Source organism: Camelus bactrianus, chromosome 6 (genome assembly GCF_048773025.1).
Source record: "Camelus bactrianus isolate YW-2024 breed Bactrian camel chromosome 6, ASM4877302v1, whole genome shotgun sequence".
In the NCBI taxonomy this organism is placed as follows: Eukaryota; Metazoa; Chordata; class Mammalia; order Artiodactyla; family Camelidae; genus Camelus; species Camelus bactrianus.
The window spans coordinates 86,299,249-86,319,120 of NC_133544.1; the positions used below are offsets into that span (position 1 = coordinate 86,299,249).

Consider the following 19,872-nt stretch of genomic DNA (forward strand, 5'->3'; position numbering starts at 1 on the left):
CTTCTTTGCCCATATGTTCACCTATCTTATTATTCCTCCTTTGCTGCTGCTCCTGCTAAACTCCACACAGGGCTGATCTTGGATATAACACCTCTTGCCTTTGTAAATAAGACTAATAGAAGATAGTACTTTTGATAGTTTCATATAGAAATAAGCTGTTAGATTTTTTAAATTACTGTTATCTGTTCTGATAATAGTCATATACTAAAATACAGTGGGAGGCCTGTGAGGTTGTATATTTCTGTAACTGTCATTTGTGGAAAAGGAAAAAACTTGCTACTAAATTTTTTTTTTTCCTCTCTTTTTAGACAGTGGTTTACAAAGTGCATAAGTACAAACTAATCCATGGTGTTAGAAGTTAGGATAGTGATTATAACTCTTGGTGGATGGAGTAACTGGAAGGGGATTTCTGAAGTGCTAGTTATCTTATGTTTCTCAATCTTGGAGCTATTAACATGAATGTTTTCACTTTATGAGAATTCATCAAGCTATAAACTCAGAATATATATGTGTTTCACTTCAATGAAAATTTAAAATTGTTAACATCATTTAAATCATTTTCAGCACTAGTAGAGGTCTTCATTTGTCACATTAACTACATTTTAAATGAATGTGTTCCATTTTAAGTCATGATATTTACTACCTTACAGTATCACCATTTCATATGTACATTGCATTGATGTAGATGCTTTAATTTCAAGTCCCCTTGTTCAGCAGCTCGTAATTTCAGAGATTAATGATTTAGCTATTTAGATTAGCTGTAGGAAGTTTGATTTTTGTTTTCTGCTGTGTTGCTTTAACTGAGTGATCTTCAGCAACTCACAGTCTTGGCTCTAGTCTTCCTGTATAAATCTAAAACTTTCTGAAATGCAGTAGTAGTGCCTACTGTCAATTGGTGAGTTCAGATTCTCATTAGAGAAAAGAGTAGTTTGAAGGAAAGAACCATGAAAGAGTAGTTATATTTATACTAGTTCATTGTTTATGGTAATCCATCTAACATAGTAACCATTTAGATGTGCAGAAAACTATTTAATGTAATTATCACTTTAAAATGTGATACCAGGAGAAAAACATTGTTGACTAATCAAAGTCTTCTGAATTCTAACCGTTTTGTTTACTTTTACTATTCTGGGTTTTGAAGAGATTATTGGATTTTGACCAAATATGTTGCTGAAGTTAGGAAGATACACAGTAGAATCAGCTTTCGGTTAATAGAAAGAAGTTTTTATGCAGGCCTGTGTTCTGTGATCTTTACTGTATTTCTAAAAATTGGATATATGGGTAACAGATATCAGAGAAAAAATGTTTCCAAGAATGTTAAATGACTTGTTATAGTCATTATATTCTGGTGAAGAAAAGGCATTTCTGCCCTAATATAAAGATATTTTCAGTGGACTCTGAGAACTCTTTAAATAGTATAAGAAAAGCCACATTAACAATCTTCTTAATATCCAATTGTGTCTTCTAGGCCTTCCTTACAGTTTCCCATGTCTCAATGGACTCCTGGATATAACAAGCTCTATACCTTAGAAGTGGATATGAAGAGTGAGATTCCTTCTGATGCGCCAGAGACACAGGAGAGTCTGAAAGGGATCCTCTTGCATCCAGAGCCCATTGGGGCAGCCAGAAGTTTTCCTGCAGGAGTTGAGATGATTAATAGTAAAGTGGGGAATGAATTCTCTCATTTGTGTGATGATTCTCAAAAACAAGAGAAGGACATGAATGGTAACCAACAAGAACAAGAAAAAAGTGTTGTGAGGAAAAAACGCAAAAGCCAGCAGGCTGGCCCTTCATACATGCAAAATTGTGCTAAAGAGAACCAGGGAATATTAGGATTGAGGCAACACCTAGAAACACCAAGTGATGAAGATAATGATTCCTCCTTTAGTGATTGTCTTTCTTCTCCTTCATCTAGTCTGCATTTTGGAGATTCTGATACTGTGACTTCAGATGAGGATAAAGAAGTCTCTGTAAGACATTCCCAGGCAATTTTGAGTGCTAAAAGTAGAACTCATGGTGCACGGTCCCAAAAGTGGCCTCGGACTGAGACAGAATCTGTTTCGGGATTGTTAATGAAAAGACCCTGTTTTCATAGCAGTTCATTAAGGAGACTTCCATGCAGAAAGAGATTTGTAAAAAACAATTCCTCACAGAGGACACAGAAACAAAAAGAGAGGATATTAATGCAGAGGAAAAAACGAGAAGTATTAGCCCGAAGAAAATATGCATTGCTCCCCAGTTCTAGTAGTTCCAGTGACAATGACCTCAGCAGTGAATCTTCTTCCAGCTCATCAACTGAAGGAGAAGAAGATTTGTTTGTTTCTGCCAGTGAAAACCACCAAAACAATCCAACTGTTCCCTCAGGTAAAAACTGTGTTTCTTAAGTTTAGTAAAGGATGGAAGCTATTGCATTGTTTGTGCTAATCTTCTACACTTTATGATTTCATTGTATTTAGAAGGAATATGAGGTTCTATTAACTTATGTTTAAGCCTGATAAGTAATTACCAACTGTAGTATTAAACCATGGCCCCAATTCTAAGATACACATTTTTAAATTTTTTAAATAGAAAATTTATATTTTTTTCTGATAAAAATAAAGCAAGAGGGTTTATGATTTTTTAAAAGAAAATTTTCATTTTATGTATATTAGATTATGTTTTGTGAATTGCTGATTTATGGTACAGTTTTTTTTTTTCCTTTAGTGTTTTGTTTTTTTTGTATGTTGAACTTTTATGAGTACTTTTTCAGGTAGCTCTGTGATGGATTTCTTTCACATTCATATACAGTAAGAACAATTTAATCACTAAAAAAGACATTTATTTTTCCTTTAAGTACTTTATTATTGTTTATGATTCCCTTGTCATGTTCCTTATAATTGAAAAATAATTTCAGGTATTTGAGAGGTAACTTTCATTCTAATACTAGAACACAAACTTTTAGTCCTGACAGTGTCCAGTCGAGCATATGATTAATCAGTTAAAATTGAATTGATAGATGATTAGCTTGAGTGCATCCCCCACCGCAGTAAATGTTCCATTAACTAGAATAAGTTTATGTACAATCTCTGAAGTATAAGTATGTTCTATATCTATTGTTTTTACAGTTTGTTGTAATTTAAAGTAAGTTGAAGTGAACATTGAGGAGTGAACTCTGAACTGAGGGAAGAGATTAATTTCTTGTGACAGTGTAAGGAAAATGAGGGGCGGAGCGTTCTAACATCATGGTTTTCAATACTGACACACAGAGCTTTCCCACTCTTTGCCTGATGTCCTCCCTGTTCTATGCCATTTCTCCCTCCCTTTCATCCTTTCCCAAGATTCTCCTCCCTCTTACATGTTTATTTGTCTATTCCTGCCAGAACCCTGAAACTAGTAACTTTGTTCTTAATTTTCATCTTAGCTGTGTTTAGTTTAGTTCATTTTTTTAAAATCCTATCCAAGTATTTGTTGTAAAAAGGGTTCATTGAGATCACCTACAGCTGGGAAGAGGTTACAGCAACAGTACTCTACAGTTTCTTGAGAAAGAGGGAGATGAGAATAAGAATTGTCTTGCGTAACTGTCACATTTCACATCTTTCTTAGGTAATTAGAATGTGAAGACTGTAGTTTGGGGAGAGGGAGCAGCGGAGCCCAATTTCTGCTTGAAATTAGTGAGGCAGGATGGTTGATGATTGTAAAGCAGAAGTTCCAAGGAACTGATATTTGTAGGAGGCACATGAGAATAAACATAGGCCAGTATCAGTGTCTTTTCCTGGGAAGAAAGGAGCTCATATATCAAGCATTCAAGATAAATGCAAACTCTGTAATTCATTTTTAAATCTTGTTTATACTTATTGTAGCATGTGGGTTTTGGGTTTTTTTTTTAACTCTTTCTTAGAAGGATTACATTGTTTCAACTGCATGATTTTCAGATATTACCAGTAACTGTCTCTGGAAACACAAATCCAGAAGTTGAAGCCAGGTACTCCTCATGTTTTCTGGTTTCTAGACCAATGTTCTGTTTTAAACTAGTTTTTGTTTTATTTTTAATAATGATTTAATAATAATATTCACTGGGCATGAAATTTTAAAACTATCAAGAAAGCATAAAATAAAAAATGAAAGTTTACCTCCTCTTCTTAGGTCCCAGTCTAACTACCCAGAAGTAATCAGCAGTTTCTTTTTCTTATCTCCTTCAGAAAATGTGAAAGTATATGTAAAGGTAAATAGATAATGTGGGTTTAAAAAAATATCAGTATGTATAATTATCTCATTTAAAACAACAGTTGCATAGTATCCCTTTTGTAGGATGTTTCATAGTTTATTCAGCCAGCTGTTGTTGATGAATATTTGCTGCATTGAACAGCCTTGTACATGTATTTTTGCACATTTGTTAAGGAATAATTTTTAAAAGTGTATGAAAAGATATATTCAGTTAAAAGTTTGCTAGCTATTGTTACCAGAATGCCCTCCAAGAAGTTTGCCTCAAGTCCCTTTACCACCCAATAGTGGATGATGTGATGATAAAAATACCTAACATTTATTGGGTATTTAGTAGTCTTGGTAACGTTCTGAGTGTTTGTATATATTCGCATTTAATCCTCCTCTCTTATGAGGTGGATTCAGTCATCATCACCCTCTCATCACAGACAAAGCATTTAGGAAATCATTTTTAAATTATTTATATTCAGAATAAACTGAAATACTGATGGAACTTAGCTATATTGTCAACTCTCTGTGCTCTCAAAAAATTGACTTCCTTTGATGCTTAAGAGATAGGGTTTTCTTCTAGATATATTTTTAGTGCTGGCTTTCTGACTCCAAGTCCAGTATGTTTTAGTGTGTGTTAGGAATTAGGAGAGGGTTGGAATATCTCAAATTTTAATTAGATCTATTTACTAAACTTTAATAATATGATTTGTATGGATGGATATTGTTTGGTACTGCTGGGACAACTTTTCATACACTATCCATCAGCACTTATTTGTTATTGCTGTAGTGAACTGATGGAAAGAATATTCTACATGTGAAGTATTTTATTGTACATTCAAACTCTAAGGCAAAACAGTTGTAGGTAATTAATGAGTTTAATCAGATCAGCTAAGAATGAGTTATTTTAAGTCAGTACTTTAAATCATATAATAAACATTAGTTTATCTGTTGTAATCAGTAGTTTGACTCTTGCTACTATTTGACTCTTGCTTCACATTACTGTCTTTTAAATTTATTAGAGTTCTCTGTTTAAGCCTAGAAAGTCAAAATGATATACGAATTGAGTTGTTGGACTTTGAGTTATTCCCATTTGCCAATTAGGTTGAGAATTTATGCATCATGTTTTGTTCCTGATAACATTTGCCAAGAACTTCAGATGTTTTAAAATAACCTTAATAGAAGCTACATTTGAGAGTGATCTATTCAGTGTACCTTATCTGAACTTCGCTTACATTTTCCTTTTATAGTGCTATAACCTTGGGTTTCCCAATTAATTGTGCATATAAGGACCTCCTTATTTATTAACTTGTAAGTTAAGTATTTATAGGTTATATTTCCTCCAGACATGAAGGAAATATAAATACTATATATGCCCCCAAATAAGAGAACCAGAATATGTAAGTCCTGTTTTCTTATTGAGGAGAAAAAAAAGTTTTGACTATGTTGAATGTACACGTTTAGGGCTGTAAAGTAGGTGTCTTAAGACTAAATTACTAATTTATTTGCATATATAAAGTATTGAATAAATGTTAATTTAGAAATACTGCCTGTTAGTACTCACATTTCCTGGTAAGTTTCTTTTCACACAGTTAGGCATATCAGTGACTTGGTAATTGCTGGAACCACATTTTAAGTCATTAAACAGTTTTCAACATCATATTATCCTCATCTTCTTTGCGTGAGATATAGCACTTGCTGAGTCCATGAGTAATGCTATTACTGGAAAATTTATACCAAGCTACAGATATCATTTTCCTTCTATGTGACTGGAAAATCCTATTTCACAGGGTTTTTTGTTTTGTTTTGTTTTATGTCTAATAGCTGTACGTTTTATTTACAGCTTTAAAAAAAATGTATCCAACAGCTATATGTTTATATTTTCCTAGTATTCTAGTACTGACTTAAGTGTTTTACAAGCTTTCTTAAGATGGTGATCAACCCTTGAAATTGTAAAGTCCTAACATTAGGAATTATATCTAAATCTGTGAATATTTCTTTTCTTCATTTTCCAAAAATAACGTTGATAGAGTTTTTGTTGTTACTATTTTATTATTTTTACATGGGAATTTTCACACATAAAAATACATAGACATACAGTGAACTCCCACATATTCCTAATCTAACTTCAGTTTTCAACATTTTGCCATTCTTATTTCATCTGTTACCCCTCACTTTTTTTTTCTGGAAAATTTCAGAACAGTTTCTAGACATCATACATTTAATTTTTTTAAGAGGCAGTAAGAAGTAACAATATAATATCTAACAGTTACATACAACAGCCTTTTAAAGTTGGTGCCGTTAATATGTCCATCTTACAGATGCAGAAGTTGAGGCCCAGATTGGTTAAGTGTCTTGCACAAGATACTTGCATGGAACTGAGATTTTAACCCAGGCAGCTCAACCCCCAGGCCTATGCTCTTAACCATTAATAATATTAATGAAAATGCCAATGAACTTGCATACTAAGGGTTCCAGATCCTTTTTTTCAGGGTTTCTCCATTTTTATTCCATAAACAATGTGTGTATCACCTCTCAGGCTTAATTTGTTTTATATACTACATATTTCCTGCAAATTGGTAGATCAAAAACTTGATTAGATTCACATTCAGTTCAGCAACACTTTCTTAGTGTACCCTGTGTACTTTCTGTTGCCCCACATGTTAAAATTGACTAGAGGGTTCAGATGGTGTCATCTTGATCCTTCCACTATAAAGTTCCCCATCAGCATTTCATGTAACTTTTAGCAGCTTTGATGATCTTGCCTAGATCCATTATGTCATTAGGGGGTTGCAAAATGCTGAGTTTCTAATTCTATCATTCTGTTAAACTTACTAACTGAGGTTCTTTTATAAGAAAGAATTCTTCTTACATCAATTAATTAGTACTCTGAAATGCAGGTCTTACAGGGAGGGTAAGAAGAATGCTTGAGTCTTTACTTCATTTACTACTTTTCAGAATGAATTATAGCAGTATTCAAAGAGGTTTTTCATTTTTAAGTATCATTTTGAACTCATGGATTTTAGTATAGTTGATGGATTGCAATCTTTTTATTCTTTTTCGTGCTCAAATAGTTTCATTTTGGCCAGTGGGAACATCTTCAGATTGGGCCTTTTATCTTTTTGATACCACTCCAATAGCTTTTGATAACTTCCTTACTTTTTGATATAACAAGATAGTCCAGATTCATCCTTTACGTCTCCTGCCGGAAACCTGGAACCAACCATTCCAAGTAGTCTTTATTACTTTTTATTGAGAAGTGATATTTAGAAGCTGTACATTGGGAACAAAGGTGTTTATTGCTCTACTGGGTTATCATTGCTTTTTCTTTCTTATTGGACAAAGTTAGGAATGTTAACATTCTAGAAAGAAATAAATCATTAATTCATGTGACTATTTCCATTGAAAGTTTGGGATTAGAGTTTTTACGTAAGCTTGTATTTTATATTTGAATCTCTTCACTCTTACGTTGAAAATATTCTTAACAATATTATTCATGTTTTTGTTTTATTCTATACAAACCTTAAATATGTAACATGTAAGTGAACATTCATAAATGAACATAAATGAAAATATTTATAACTATTACCACTAATAATTCTATTGAATGTAAGATTTTTTGTGTGTGGTTCCTTTTTTTGCCCTTGCCTAGTTTTCTGTGTGGTTATGCTACTAATTTAATATGCATTTAAGATCATTTGTTTTGTGGTTGTTTTAAGGTTTTTTCTTTTTTTAAGATATTTGTTAAATTTTTTAATTTTGCTTTTTAATTATGTGAAACATTTACCTGGTCTGGTTTTCCACTTCTGCTCTTTCTATTTTTCTCTTCCCAATAGGTAATAATTTTTCACTAGTTTTTGCTTTATTTTTTCCATTTTTTTCTTCAAAAATATAAGCCCATATTTATATGTATACTTATTCTCCCCTGACCTTACTCAAAAAGTAGCTCTTATTTTTTCCACTTAATAATATATAGAATTGTTAGCGTATTGAGATATAATAGAGGAATAAAAGTATGTATATGAGATATAAAGGATGTTATATAGGCTTTCATTCCTCTATTCATTCTTTTTCATTCCTTTTTTATTTTTTCTCACAGCTCCACAGTACTCCATTGTATAGTTATACCATGATTTTTTCAGCCAGTCTCCTATTGATGAACAGTTTACAGACTTTTCCTGTTTCAGATAGCACTGCAGTGAATAACTTTTTGTATATGTCATCTAATAGTCTTTGCCTTTGAGTCTTCGGGATAGAATTCTAGGGGGGGATTGTTGAGTAAAAAAATAAAAGCTTATGTTAACTTTTAAAAAAGACCAAATTTCTCTATTGGCGTTGTAACCATTTGGGGTCCATCAGCAACATAAGAAAGTGCCTATTTTCCCAAAGCCTTTCCAACAGAACTTGTCGATTTGATTTTTTGGTCCATCTGATAGGTCAGAAATAGTATGTCAGTATATTTTGGTTTTTATTTTTTGTGAGTACTGTTACATGTCTTTCATATGTTTAAAGATTATTTGCATTTCTTTTCATGTGATCAATATGTTTTTATCATTTGCCTGTTTTTCTATCAGAATGTTGGTCTTCATTCTTCCATCCATTTTTGGAAGCTTTTTATATAATAGAGATATACATCTTTGTAACACATTTTCCTCAAACTTGTCATTCGTTTTTTGATTCTGCAGTACTTTTTTACCATGCTAAAATTGGGGGGAGGGTGGAAACATTTATTGACTTTTACTGTTTCTAGATTTTTAAGTCATAATTAGGAAAGTGTTTCCCCACTCCAAGTTTATAAGAGAATTAACTCATTTTCTCCTAGCCCTTGTGTTTACTTTTTTTTTTTCACTTTTAAAACACGAATCTGGTTGATACTTGTCTTCATGTACAGTGTGAAGAATGGATCCTTTTTTTTTTTAAAGTGGGTATTCAATTATCCTGAAACAAATCATTAAAAATGTTTCTTTTTCCTGTTGACTTGAATTGCCACCTTTGTCATATGTTAAATTTCCATAGGCATTTATTTGATTGATTTATGGAACTTTCATACTGTTCCACTGTTTTAATTTTAGACTCTTTCATATTTGCCTGGTTATACCTGCCTGCTTGTTCTTCAAAGTGACCTTATAGTCAACTTTTTATCTGAGAGTCATGGTTGGGGAGAGATGCATGATACTTTTATTGGGATTGCATTTGTAAGCTAAATAAAGGTGAACAGACATCTTTAAGATTTGGGCTATTACTATTCCAGAATATGGAATGTCTTTTCATTTACTGAAATCTAGTTTTGAATCTTGCAGGGAATGTTGTATAGTGTTTTGTTTTCTAAACGGCTTTATTAAGGTATAATTTACCATAAAATTCTTCCATTTTTAAGTGTACAACTCAGTAATTTTTGGTTATTTTAGAGATGTACAATCATAACCACAATACATTTTTAGGACACTTCAGTTAATCTCCAAAGATCCCCTCCTGCTTGTTTACAATTAATCCCTGTCCTACACTCACTTCCTCACACAACCTCTAATCTGTTGCTGTCTCTATGGACTTACTTTTTCTGGACATTTCATATAAATGAAATCACATACTGTGTAGTCTTCTGTGTCTGACTGCTTTCATTTAGCATAATGCTTTTGAGATTCATCCATATCACCCCAGGTATTAGTTTCTATTTTATTATGTAGTTCCTTTATAGTACTCCATTGTATGGATATGCCACGTTTTGTTTTCCCATTTTTTTAGGTGACAGATGTTTAATTGTTTCTAGTATTTGGCTATTGTGAATAATGCTGTAATGAACATATGAGTACAAGCTCTTTGTGTCTATGTATGTTTTCGTTTCTGTTGAATAGATACCCAACAGAGGAGTCCCAAAGAAGAGTCAAAGCTGTTACAACTTCGGTACCTTTGTGACCACAGTGGCAAAGGCAACTGGTAGCAAGAAGATGCTTTTGATAGCAACTAGCTCCAGCTTGTTGAGTAGCTAGGGCATTGTGATGTACTTTGTGTAAAGAGTCTGAGTTTGGAATTGAAATTAGTTTGCTTGACAAGTTAAACTTTCTAAGTTTCAGTTTCTTGATGCAGTTAGACTTGCAGAATAGTATACATGGGACAAAGTCTATGCTCACACGTTGAATGCTATTCTTATTGACATCATGCCAGACTTAAGGCACAGAGGGACTAGGATAGTCAATGACTTTTTTTGAGTTCATGAAGAACTCTGTCAGAGAAGCCATTGTTTTTGTTACCATTGTTAAACTGCCCCGGCTGTGACATTTTATTTTTCTCATAATGTATTAAAAAGTACAAACAACATAAGTAATCTTAAAAGAAATAGTTAAATCACGTGCAGATGCCATCACTCTAATGTCTTAGCTGCACTCAACTTTCTCATTCTTTAATATTTGTAAATGTAAAAACGTGAAAATGAAATTGGCCCAATAAGAAGTGACCTATTCTCTTGAATTTTTAAAGCTGTATTAAAGTTAACCTCATAATTTTAGGAATATTTCCTTTAAATTTTGTTTTAAATGATTATCATTCTAGAGATGCTAAAATCATGCCTATTGTGATTATTATTTAGTCCATGACTTTTATATATTATGTTCAAATTATGCTTATAAAGGTTCTTTTTAGAAAAATGATGTTTAAGCAGAATAACAGTGCCTAGGTGAGTTATTTATATAACTTTTAGATATGCAATCTCTATGTTTAAAAAATTTATATAAATTGAATTTTAATGTATTAGCAACGGTAGCTTTGTGTCATTTATTGTTGGAACTTAAAATTATTACATTTATATTTGACTTAACTGTGTAAAAGGTATTTAATGTTAGGTGATTTTTTTCAGGCTTGTGAAGAAACTTTATGTACAAATACTGGGGAGGAAATCACTATTAAAGTTGATACATAGATGTAGCTTTTCTCCATGTAAAATGGTAATGTCCTGGTAAAATGGTGGGTTTAAATAAGGGATATCTTTTTAAAAATATCCATGATGTTTTATTTTTATGTACAGTGCTTTTTAGTTTTAAATGTATTGATTCCCTGTGTTCTCTTACCTTAAACTGCATTATGTACCTGATTATGAAGCAAGATTAGAAAAGTAATTTGGAAATTGAATTGTGAATATTATTTTAAATAGCCACTTGAGTGCTGCTATTTTATTTATCTCTACCTATAATAAATTTATGCTGTTAAAAATACATTCAACCATAACATTATCGTCTCTATAATCTTTAGAACCTAAAAACTACTTTAAAAATTTGCACCTCATAATTTTTAATCTTGACTTTTTCCTACTTAATTGATAGGACAGTTTGCAAATATTCCAAAATAGAAATATTATGACGTATTTAAAAAATAATAATTTCTCCAATCAGATCATCTTTGATTGCCTCTGTGATTTACTAGTGACTGCTTTGTTATCCTCTTCGGAATATCAGAGAGTATGTTATAGATTTTTGTCATGGGCTTGTATCTCCTCTAGATACTGGCCAGCTTTTGAAGTAGTGCAGATACTTGATGATGCAGAGAGGAATTAGAGTTGAATTCCAGGTTGTCTAGGAATGGTGCCTCGGGTGAAGGAATGTAGACTCTGTAAATTCCACAGTGAGGAGAGGGTTGAGCCATTTGTTGTCATTGTGGTAAGCCAAGAGCTCTGTAAGAGTTGGATAAAAATAAACAATATCAATGGAATACCAGCATACTAGTAGAAAATATAAGGGAAAAGGGAGCTTATTTATAAGAGCAACTAAGAGAATAAAGTGTCTAAGAATAATCTCAATAGGAGTTTATTGGCTTCTATGAAGAAAATTATGTAACTTTGGAGAGAGTTACATTTATAATCAAACCAAACCCTTTGATTTTTCTAGAGGTTTATAAGAGAACATTGTTAGATGGCAAGATATGGTCATGGATAAAATATATATATATATATAAAATAGAGATATCAGGGCTTCATTTTTGTTGCTTAATGCCAACTAAATCCAAATCTCAAGAATTTTTCTTTCCCCTTGATTTTATAATCCTAATTGTTTTATAAGAATAATTAGGAAAACCTGAATCTGCTAAATATCAAAATAGAATTATTCTAGTCTTTTCAACAAATGGTGCTGGGACAATTGTAGATCTACATGCAAAAAAGGTGAATTTAGACCTTTTATATCATGTTAGATACAGAAATGAACAAAATGGATCACAGACTTAATGTGATAGCTAAATTACAAGATTTTTTAGAAGAAATACAGACATTCTTAGTCACCTTTGGTTGGGCAGGGATTTCTCAAATAGGTCACTAGAAACATGATCCGCTAAAGAAATTGCTAATTTGGGCTTCATCAGAATTAAAGATTTTTATGCTTCATAAGACGCCATTAAGAAATTGAAAAGAATAAAGAACTCTTACAGCTCAACAATAAGACCAAAATCCAAGGACAAACGATTTGAATAGACATTTCATCAAAGTGGCTGGCTAATAAGCACTTGAAAAATACTCAACATCATTAGTTATTATAGAAATGAAAATCAAAACTGTTATTAGATACTAGTATATATGCATTAGAACAGCTATAATAAAAAAGAGACAATGACAGTTATTGGCAAAGATGTAGAGAAACTAGAGCCTCACTTTCCTGGGAATGTAAAATTGAACAACCACTTAGGAAAGTTATCCGACAGTTCCTTGAAGTGCTAAACATAAATTTACCATAGTATTCAGAAATTACATTCCTAAGTCTTTACCCAAGAAAAAAGAAAGTACATGTATTTATGAAGACTTATAGATGAATGTTCATAGCAGCTTTATTTGTAATAGCCAAAAATGAGAAAAATTCAGATATTCATCAACAGAAGAATAAACAGATTGTGATATAATCATATGATAGGCTACTACTCAGCAGTAAGAAGAATGAACTGTTGAAACACACAACATGATTAAGTCTCAAAATAAGTACAGTTAGTGAAAGGAGCCAGATACGAAAGTACAAGTAATGTCTGACTCCATTTATATTGAGCTCTTAAAAATACAAACCAAACCAATTCGTAATGACAGAAAGCAGGTGAGTTGTAGAGGCGAAAGAATGGAGATGGAGGGGCAATGATTGACTGAGATAGGACATGTGGAATCTTTTTAGAGTGTTGGAAATACTCTAAAACTGGATTGAGGTGATAGTTACTCTCTATAAATATACTAAAATCAGTGAAATGTACATTTTAAATGTGTAACACTTTTAGCTCTCAACATTCTTACTATGGGAAAATTCTTATCACAAACATGACTTGTAAACTGTTGGCTGACCTTTGCATTGCCAGGTGATAGTAATGAAGAGAGAGGAATTTTTACAAAAAGAAGATACTCAGCGCCCAATTTGTGAAAAATACGGCAAGAGAAGAAATGGAACATAACATTTCTTTTTTTTTTTTTTAACCATCTTAACCTTTTGAAAGTGTGCTGTTCAGTAGTTTTAAGTATATTCATATTGTTGTGAAACAGATCTCCCGAGCTTTTTCTTCTTGCAATCTGAAACTCCATATCCATTAAACAACTCCCTTTTCTCTTCTCTGCCCAGCCCTGGTAACCACCATTCCACTTTCTCTATGAATTTGCCCACTTTAGGTACCTCACATGAATAGAATCATACAGTGATTTTTTGTGTGTATGACTGAGTTATTTCACTGAGGGCCATATTACATTTATTCATTTTTATATTTTTTAAAGTTTTTTTAATTAAAAAAGTTTTAATTATTTTTTCCCTTAACAGAGATACTGGGGATTGAATGCAGGACCTTGTACACCCCAAGCAAGTGCTCAACCACTGAACTATATACCCCCTCACCCCCAAATTCTACTTATAATCTTATCTAATGCCATAAATAAAAATTAGTTCTAGGTAAAGTAAATAATTAAGGAAATGAATTGAACTGATATAATATGTACCATCTTCCAAATAAGGAAGCAATTTCCATATTTAGAATACTTTGGAAAAGCCAAAATTTTATATTTTATAGCGCAAAACTGAAAAGCTACTGTGTGTTTCTTAAAAGAATACCATATCATAAATAAAAATCTGGAAGAAAACACACAGTGAATGTAACATCTTTATTTTAGATAGTAAAGGGTTAATATCGTCTGGAATGTGAATATCTTACATAAGATCTTATATCAGTACTTTTAAATTTTACAGTATTAATATCACTATATAAGATTATACAAATTAATATGGAAACCACTGAAAGTTTGTAAAGAAAAGTCATGAGAGGAAATAAACATGAAAATGTGCAGATTAAGAGAGTAAGTACTATTTTCACTATGTGTGGGTTAGCTCTGTTTTTTTAAAAAAACTTTGATCTTGACAGAGAAGAGTTTTTTTTGTGATGAGCTTCAGTCTTCAGAGTCAAAATAAAAATTTGTCTATAAGTTGACTTATAGGCAGATGCCCTTTAAATGTTTTTCTTTTGTTTCCAGGAAGTATTGATGAAGATGTTGTGGTGATAGAAGCTTCTTCCACTCCCCAGGTCACTGCCAATGAAGAAATTAATGTTACCTCAACAGACAGTGAAGTGGAAATAGTAACAGTTGGAGAAAGCTATCGGTAAGATTTTAATTCCTAATTCTATATTTGATGTGTTAAATATAAATATTTAGACATATTTTTGCATTCTTTTACTTTTTTTTTTTTTTTTTTTGAATCTAGTTTGAGTATGTGTGTACCAACTAGATAAGTAGTTTTCACACCAAGCTCCATTAGATTCATCTGGGGAGTTTATAAAATAGATACTGTTGCCTGGACTGTAGGCCAGACCAGCTGAACCAGAATCCTAGGGATCAGTAATTTTTAGCACCCCAAGTATACCATAGTGTTAAGAGTCATTGCCCTAGATAAACAGTAACTTTACTTAGTGTTTTATGAAATTGTTTATGATTCAGAAAGTTCACAAACTCCTTTGAAATTTAGTTATGAATAATACATAAATATTGGGGATGATACTGGTATCTTATTGATACCAGTGATGTTTGTGCTATTATGTTAGGACAACATAGTATAAAAGATATTTTTAAAAAATTTTTGTTCTTCATTCAGTAATTTTATCATTAAAAAAAGCCCTATCATAAAAAATGAAAATGAAAAATCCTCATTTGCTTTAATAAATAACTGGAAATGACATTGCCCTTTTGAGAATCACTTTGACTAGAAAAAAAGAGACCCTAACACTGTATTCATCTTGTGCTTTAAATGATTACAAATGTGGGTAAGGGAATCAGTAAAGTGTTCCTCTGTTTTGTTTGATACAACAAATTAATCTATGAATCAATCTTAATTTTTGTGTTGGAATGAATTTGCTCATTGTATTTTATTGATTTTTTTAAAAAGACATTCTTACCTCAGAAGCATGTTACAGACATGCCTAGAGTGTACTTCTGTACTTGCCACTTTCCCATTGGAGAAATGGAAGAGAGCACTCCATAATATATCCCTGTGTTTTTGGTTTTTGGGTTTATTTTGTTTGTTGTTGTTGTTATTGTTTTTACAGTTTTATTACCTTATTGCTTTATTTTATTTATTTATTTTTAGTGGAGGTACTGGAGATTGGACCCAGGACCTCGTGCATGCTATGCACGTGCTCTACTGCTGAGCCATACCCACACCCCTATCCCTATATGTTTTAATTTTTAAATGATTTTCCCAGACTCTGAGGAAAATTGATACTCCATATTATGTGCCACAGTTTTCCTGTGACTGTCCCTAGTGCTTGGTACAACACTGACTCAGTTTTTATGAGCTACAAGGATTGCTGAAACTAAGAACTTGTTTTTCCTTGTGGAACTATAGAGCTTTCTTGTCATGGAGATGCCTAATGTTCAAACAGTTGAGTTTGCTATAGTGAGAGACAGTGATCTTGAAAAAGACACACAGTGCTCATTACCTATATTCATTTTCCTTATTGTTACCTAAGATACTGTTTGCCACTTCAGCTGACTCTTGGCCCTCCTCTTTAGGAGAGAGTATATCTGTGTTTCAGATTGCTTTGTGTCAGGATTTGACAATTGCCACTAACCATAGGGGTCACTAAGTTCTCTGTGAAAGTGCTCCTCATACATCAGGTTTTTTGCTGGTGCTTCATTCAGCATAATGTTTGGATTTAGGGCATCCCATGAAGCTTTCACAAAGGTACTGCAAAGTGGGCCTGGAACTTTGTGCAACTGTTAACAGCTTCTCAGAAATAACAGACTGCTCAGGCTCATCAAAGACTCTTGATTTCTCAAGAATTTTAAATGGGGATCTTCCTCCTCATCTAAGACCATTTCATCTTGGGACATTTGTTTATTGTCATGCCTTAATCTGTACAATTCTTGCTGGAATACACTGTCCTTTTTCTTTCTTTCTTTCTTTCTTTCTTTTTAATTATGTCTCAGGAATTAACTGCTACACTCCTGTTACTTGAGAATCTCATTTTAGCATTTGAGCTCCTTTCTAAACTCTCAGGCTCTGCAGTTGCTGAAGCCATCTTCAGCCTAGTTTCAACTTTGGAGTTCTTTTCTGGGTGGTCCAGCTCATATTGCCGATGACATGCATGTGAATGGATCTCACTCTTTCCATACATATTGACAATAAACTTATAAGCAGTTTTGCATTCAGTTTAGGCAGGAGAAAAAAAACCAACTTTATAAGCCTCACCTTTCTAAAACAGGTTTGTTTTTCTCTCCTGGAGCCTTAGAATTGCATTTTCTACATACTATCCTTCTGTACCCTTAGTCCAGATCATTACAGTGAATTCTTTAAAAATTTTTTAATAAAATATATACCTGTAAGTACTTTAGTACAGTACAGTGCCATACAGATAATTAAAAGGTGATGAAAGCATTAGGTGTTGAGGGTTTCTGGTTATAGGCCTTAAAAGCATAAAGTGATTCAAACAGTGATATTTCTTATAGCTACCAAACTAGTAAACTAGCTGCAACTATCCTTACTCTCCTGACCGCAGGAAAATCTCTGATGCTTCAGTTCTCTTTTAGGACAGTCCCAGAAACTTAGGTTGGTTTGGGACTCCCAAAGCCATGTTTTGCAAATCCAGTCTGGACTAAACATACAAGACCATGTGAGTGTTATTAAATGTTTAGGGTGTTGATATTTTTGTTGCTATACCTATGGTGAGTAACTTTAATAGATGATAACCCAGGCTAGTATTCAGAATAAAATGAAAGGAAAGCAGCTTTTTTTGAAACAGAATTCTGTGTTTTATACCAATGAATGGTCTAACGTATCATTTTGCATAGTCTTAGGTCAATTGGTTGGTAACCATTTGCTGAACATTTAATTCAGCAAACGTCTATTGAGTGCTAGGCATTCTGCTAGTCATAAGTTTTAATTCTGTTATGATTATTTGGTGAATTCTTTCAGGAAGAATTTTACAAGTTATTTTGTAGGAAAGGCTTATGATTTCTTAGGTAACTAAAATTGTGTTTATTTTTTCATATGTACTGATTTGATACTGATTGTTATTTAAGGTCTCGTTCAACCCTTGGACACTCCAGATCTCACTGGAGCCAAGGTTCAAGTTCTCATACAAGTCGGCCACAGGAGCCACGGAACCGCAGTAGGATTTCTACTGTCATACAGCCCTTGAGGCAGAATGCAGCAGAAGTTGTGGACCTTACTGTTGATGAAGATGGTAAGTTGGAGTGCTAATGGTGTAGAATTTTGAAGGAAAGTTGATAAAATGAAGTATTTTAATATGCTAGGAACTTAGTGATAATAGAGAAGTTGTCAGGTGTCCTAGTCTTATTTTTCAGTTGACATAATAACCTTGGTTTGTAAACTGTGTCTAAAGTTCTTTCTGATTATTACTTCATTGCTTGGTAGTGATTTTCTTAGAAAAAAAATTATATAAGTGGTAGTTTATCCTCAGACTTACCTGTTACGTTCATTTATAATACTATTGTCATACTTTGACTATGAAAAATAGAAGTGGTGCTTTTAAAATACAGACAACAGAAAAGCAGTATAGCTGAATTTAAATGGTTAATAGTGGTTATTTGAGACATTGAATTTGCTTTTAAAATTACGTTATCTTTCATTGTAATATTACAGTTACTTTTTGTGCTGCTCAGCTTTAGTGTTTTGTTTTGGCTTACAACTGCAGTAAAGAAAGTGAGGAAACAAAGCTAGAGTTGTAAAATGGAGGTTAGGGAAAGTGGTAGCAAGTAGGAATACATGAATACATATGTGAATTTTCCCTCATATTGAGAATTATCTTTAGATACTAACAGTTACATTTTTTAAGGAAATGGTCAATCTTAAGGAGACAGTGAGCCATATATGAATATTTTTAGCTTTCGGAGTTAGCTATAAATTGGAAAAAGGATACCTTCAGTAGGTAGAGTTAGGGACCTTGTGCAATCAGCTCTTAAATTAGCTGTTTGCAGTTTGGATAATCATAACTTTCAGAGTACCAGTACTTTGAAATTAAGACGTTTATGAAGAGAGAATTTATTCTTCTTGTTCACTCAACAGTGTTTTCATTTTTATTTTGAAGCACTATAAATTATCTATAAGACAGTGGTTAACATAATAGATATTAATTGAAGATTATTCAGTTAATTAAATATCAGATGACTATATGGGAAACTTTGTGTGTGTTTTCCCATGTGACATTTGCCATCCAGTAAAGCAGGAAAAAGTGACAGAGTAGCCTTTTAACCTACTAGAATTAGTTCAACTAGAATACTTTCACCTTTAGCTTAAAAATATTCCAGTGATCAGTAAATGTCCCCTTCTCCTTATTGGTTTCTCTCAGTGGAAGGCTTCTATCTTATTAAAAATAAATCCCAAACTTAAGTATATCAGACCAGCGTGGCCATTTTGTGCCCCTGGAGACATTTGGCAATATCTGCAGACATTTTTGGTTCTCACAGTTTGGGGAGAGTACTACTAACATCTAATGAGTAGAGGCCAGGGATGTTGCTAAACGTCCTACAGTGCGTAGGACAGCCTACTCCCACCCCCAACAAAGAACTATTCAGCCAAAAATGTCAATGCCACTAAGATTGAGAAACTGAGATAAACTGTTTGCAAATGAACAGAGGTTCCTCCCTCCCCTGTTTGATGTTGAGGCAAGTATATTTCTTTAAGCATCCAAAGTACAGTGTCCCCTGTAGGCTAACAGGTACTATTTGTGTTTCAGGACTCAGCCTGCCACACTGCATTGTATATCATAGTTTGTCCTCTCATTCTGTATCACATTTAAAGAATCTCTTCTTTTCAGGTCTAATTATTGTGACTGTGCTTTGGACAGGTTTATTCCCATTTCTCAAATTTTACATAATCATTTAACAGTCAGTTTAAAATATAACTCATAAGTCAGCATCTGCCTGAAATTTCTTTTAGTTTCTACTTCAGAAACTTTAATTTTTATTAAAAGGCACTGATGAATATTTTTAAAAAGTTTGGAAAATATACAAGAAGGCATGTGAAAAATTAAAGGAGATACTGAAAATCATAGCTAATGTTTATTAAATGACTACTATTTGTAAAGCATCATATAGAATACTTTATATACGTGATCTCTGTTCATCCTGAAAACAATTCTATGAAGGGAATTCTGTACTTTCCCACTTCTACAGATGAGGAAATAGAGAGTAGTTAAGTAGTTTATCCTTGATCATACTGTCAGTGGTGAAATCAG

The 19,872-nt window shown here is 32.9% G+C and overlaps 1 protein-coding gene across 8 annotated transcripts in view; it reads left to right on the top strand.

Moving 5' to 3' along the window:
* RNF111 (ring finger protein 111) overlaps window positions 1-19,872 on the top strand; it is a 77,423-nt gene that overhangs the window by 32,279 nt on the left and 25,272 nt on the right. For all 8 annotated transcript variants that reach the window (XM_045506245.2, XM_010969441.3, XM_045506246.2 and 5 more), the window contains exons 2-4: window positions 1,469-2,364; window positions 14,654-14,780; window positions 17,696-17,859. In XM_045506245.2, the coding sequence (XP_045362201.1) occupies window positions 1,488-2,364; window positions 14,654-14,780; window positions 17,696-17,859 (1,168 nt within the window). In that variant the 5' untranslated portion in view covers window positions 1,469-1,487. The remainder of the gene's footprint in view (window positions 1-1,468; window positions 2,365-14,653; window positions 14,781-17,695; window positions 17,860-19,872) is intronic.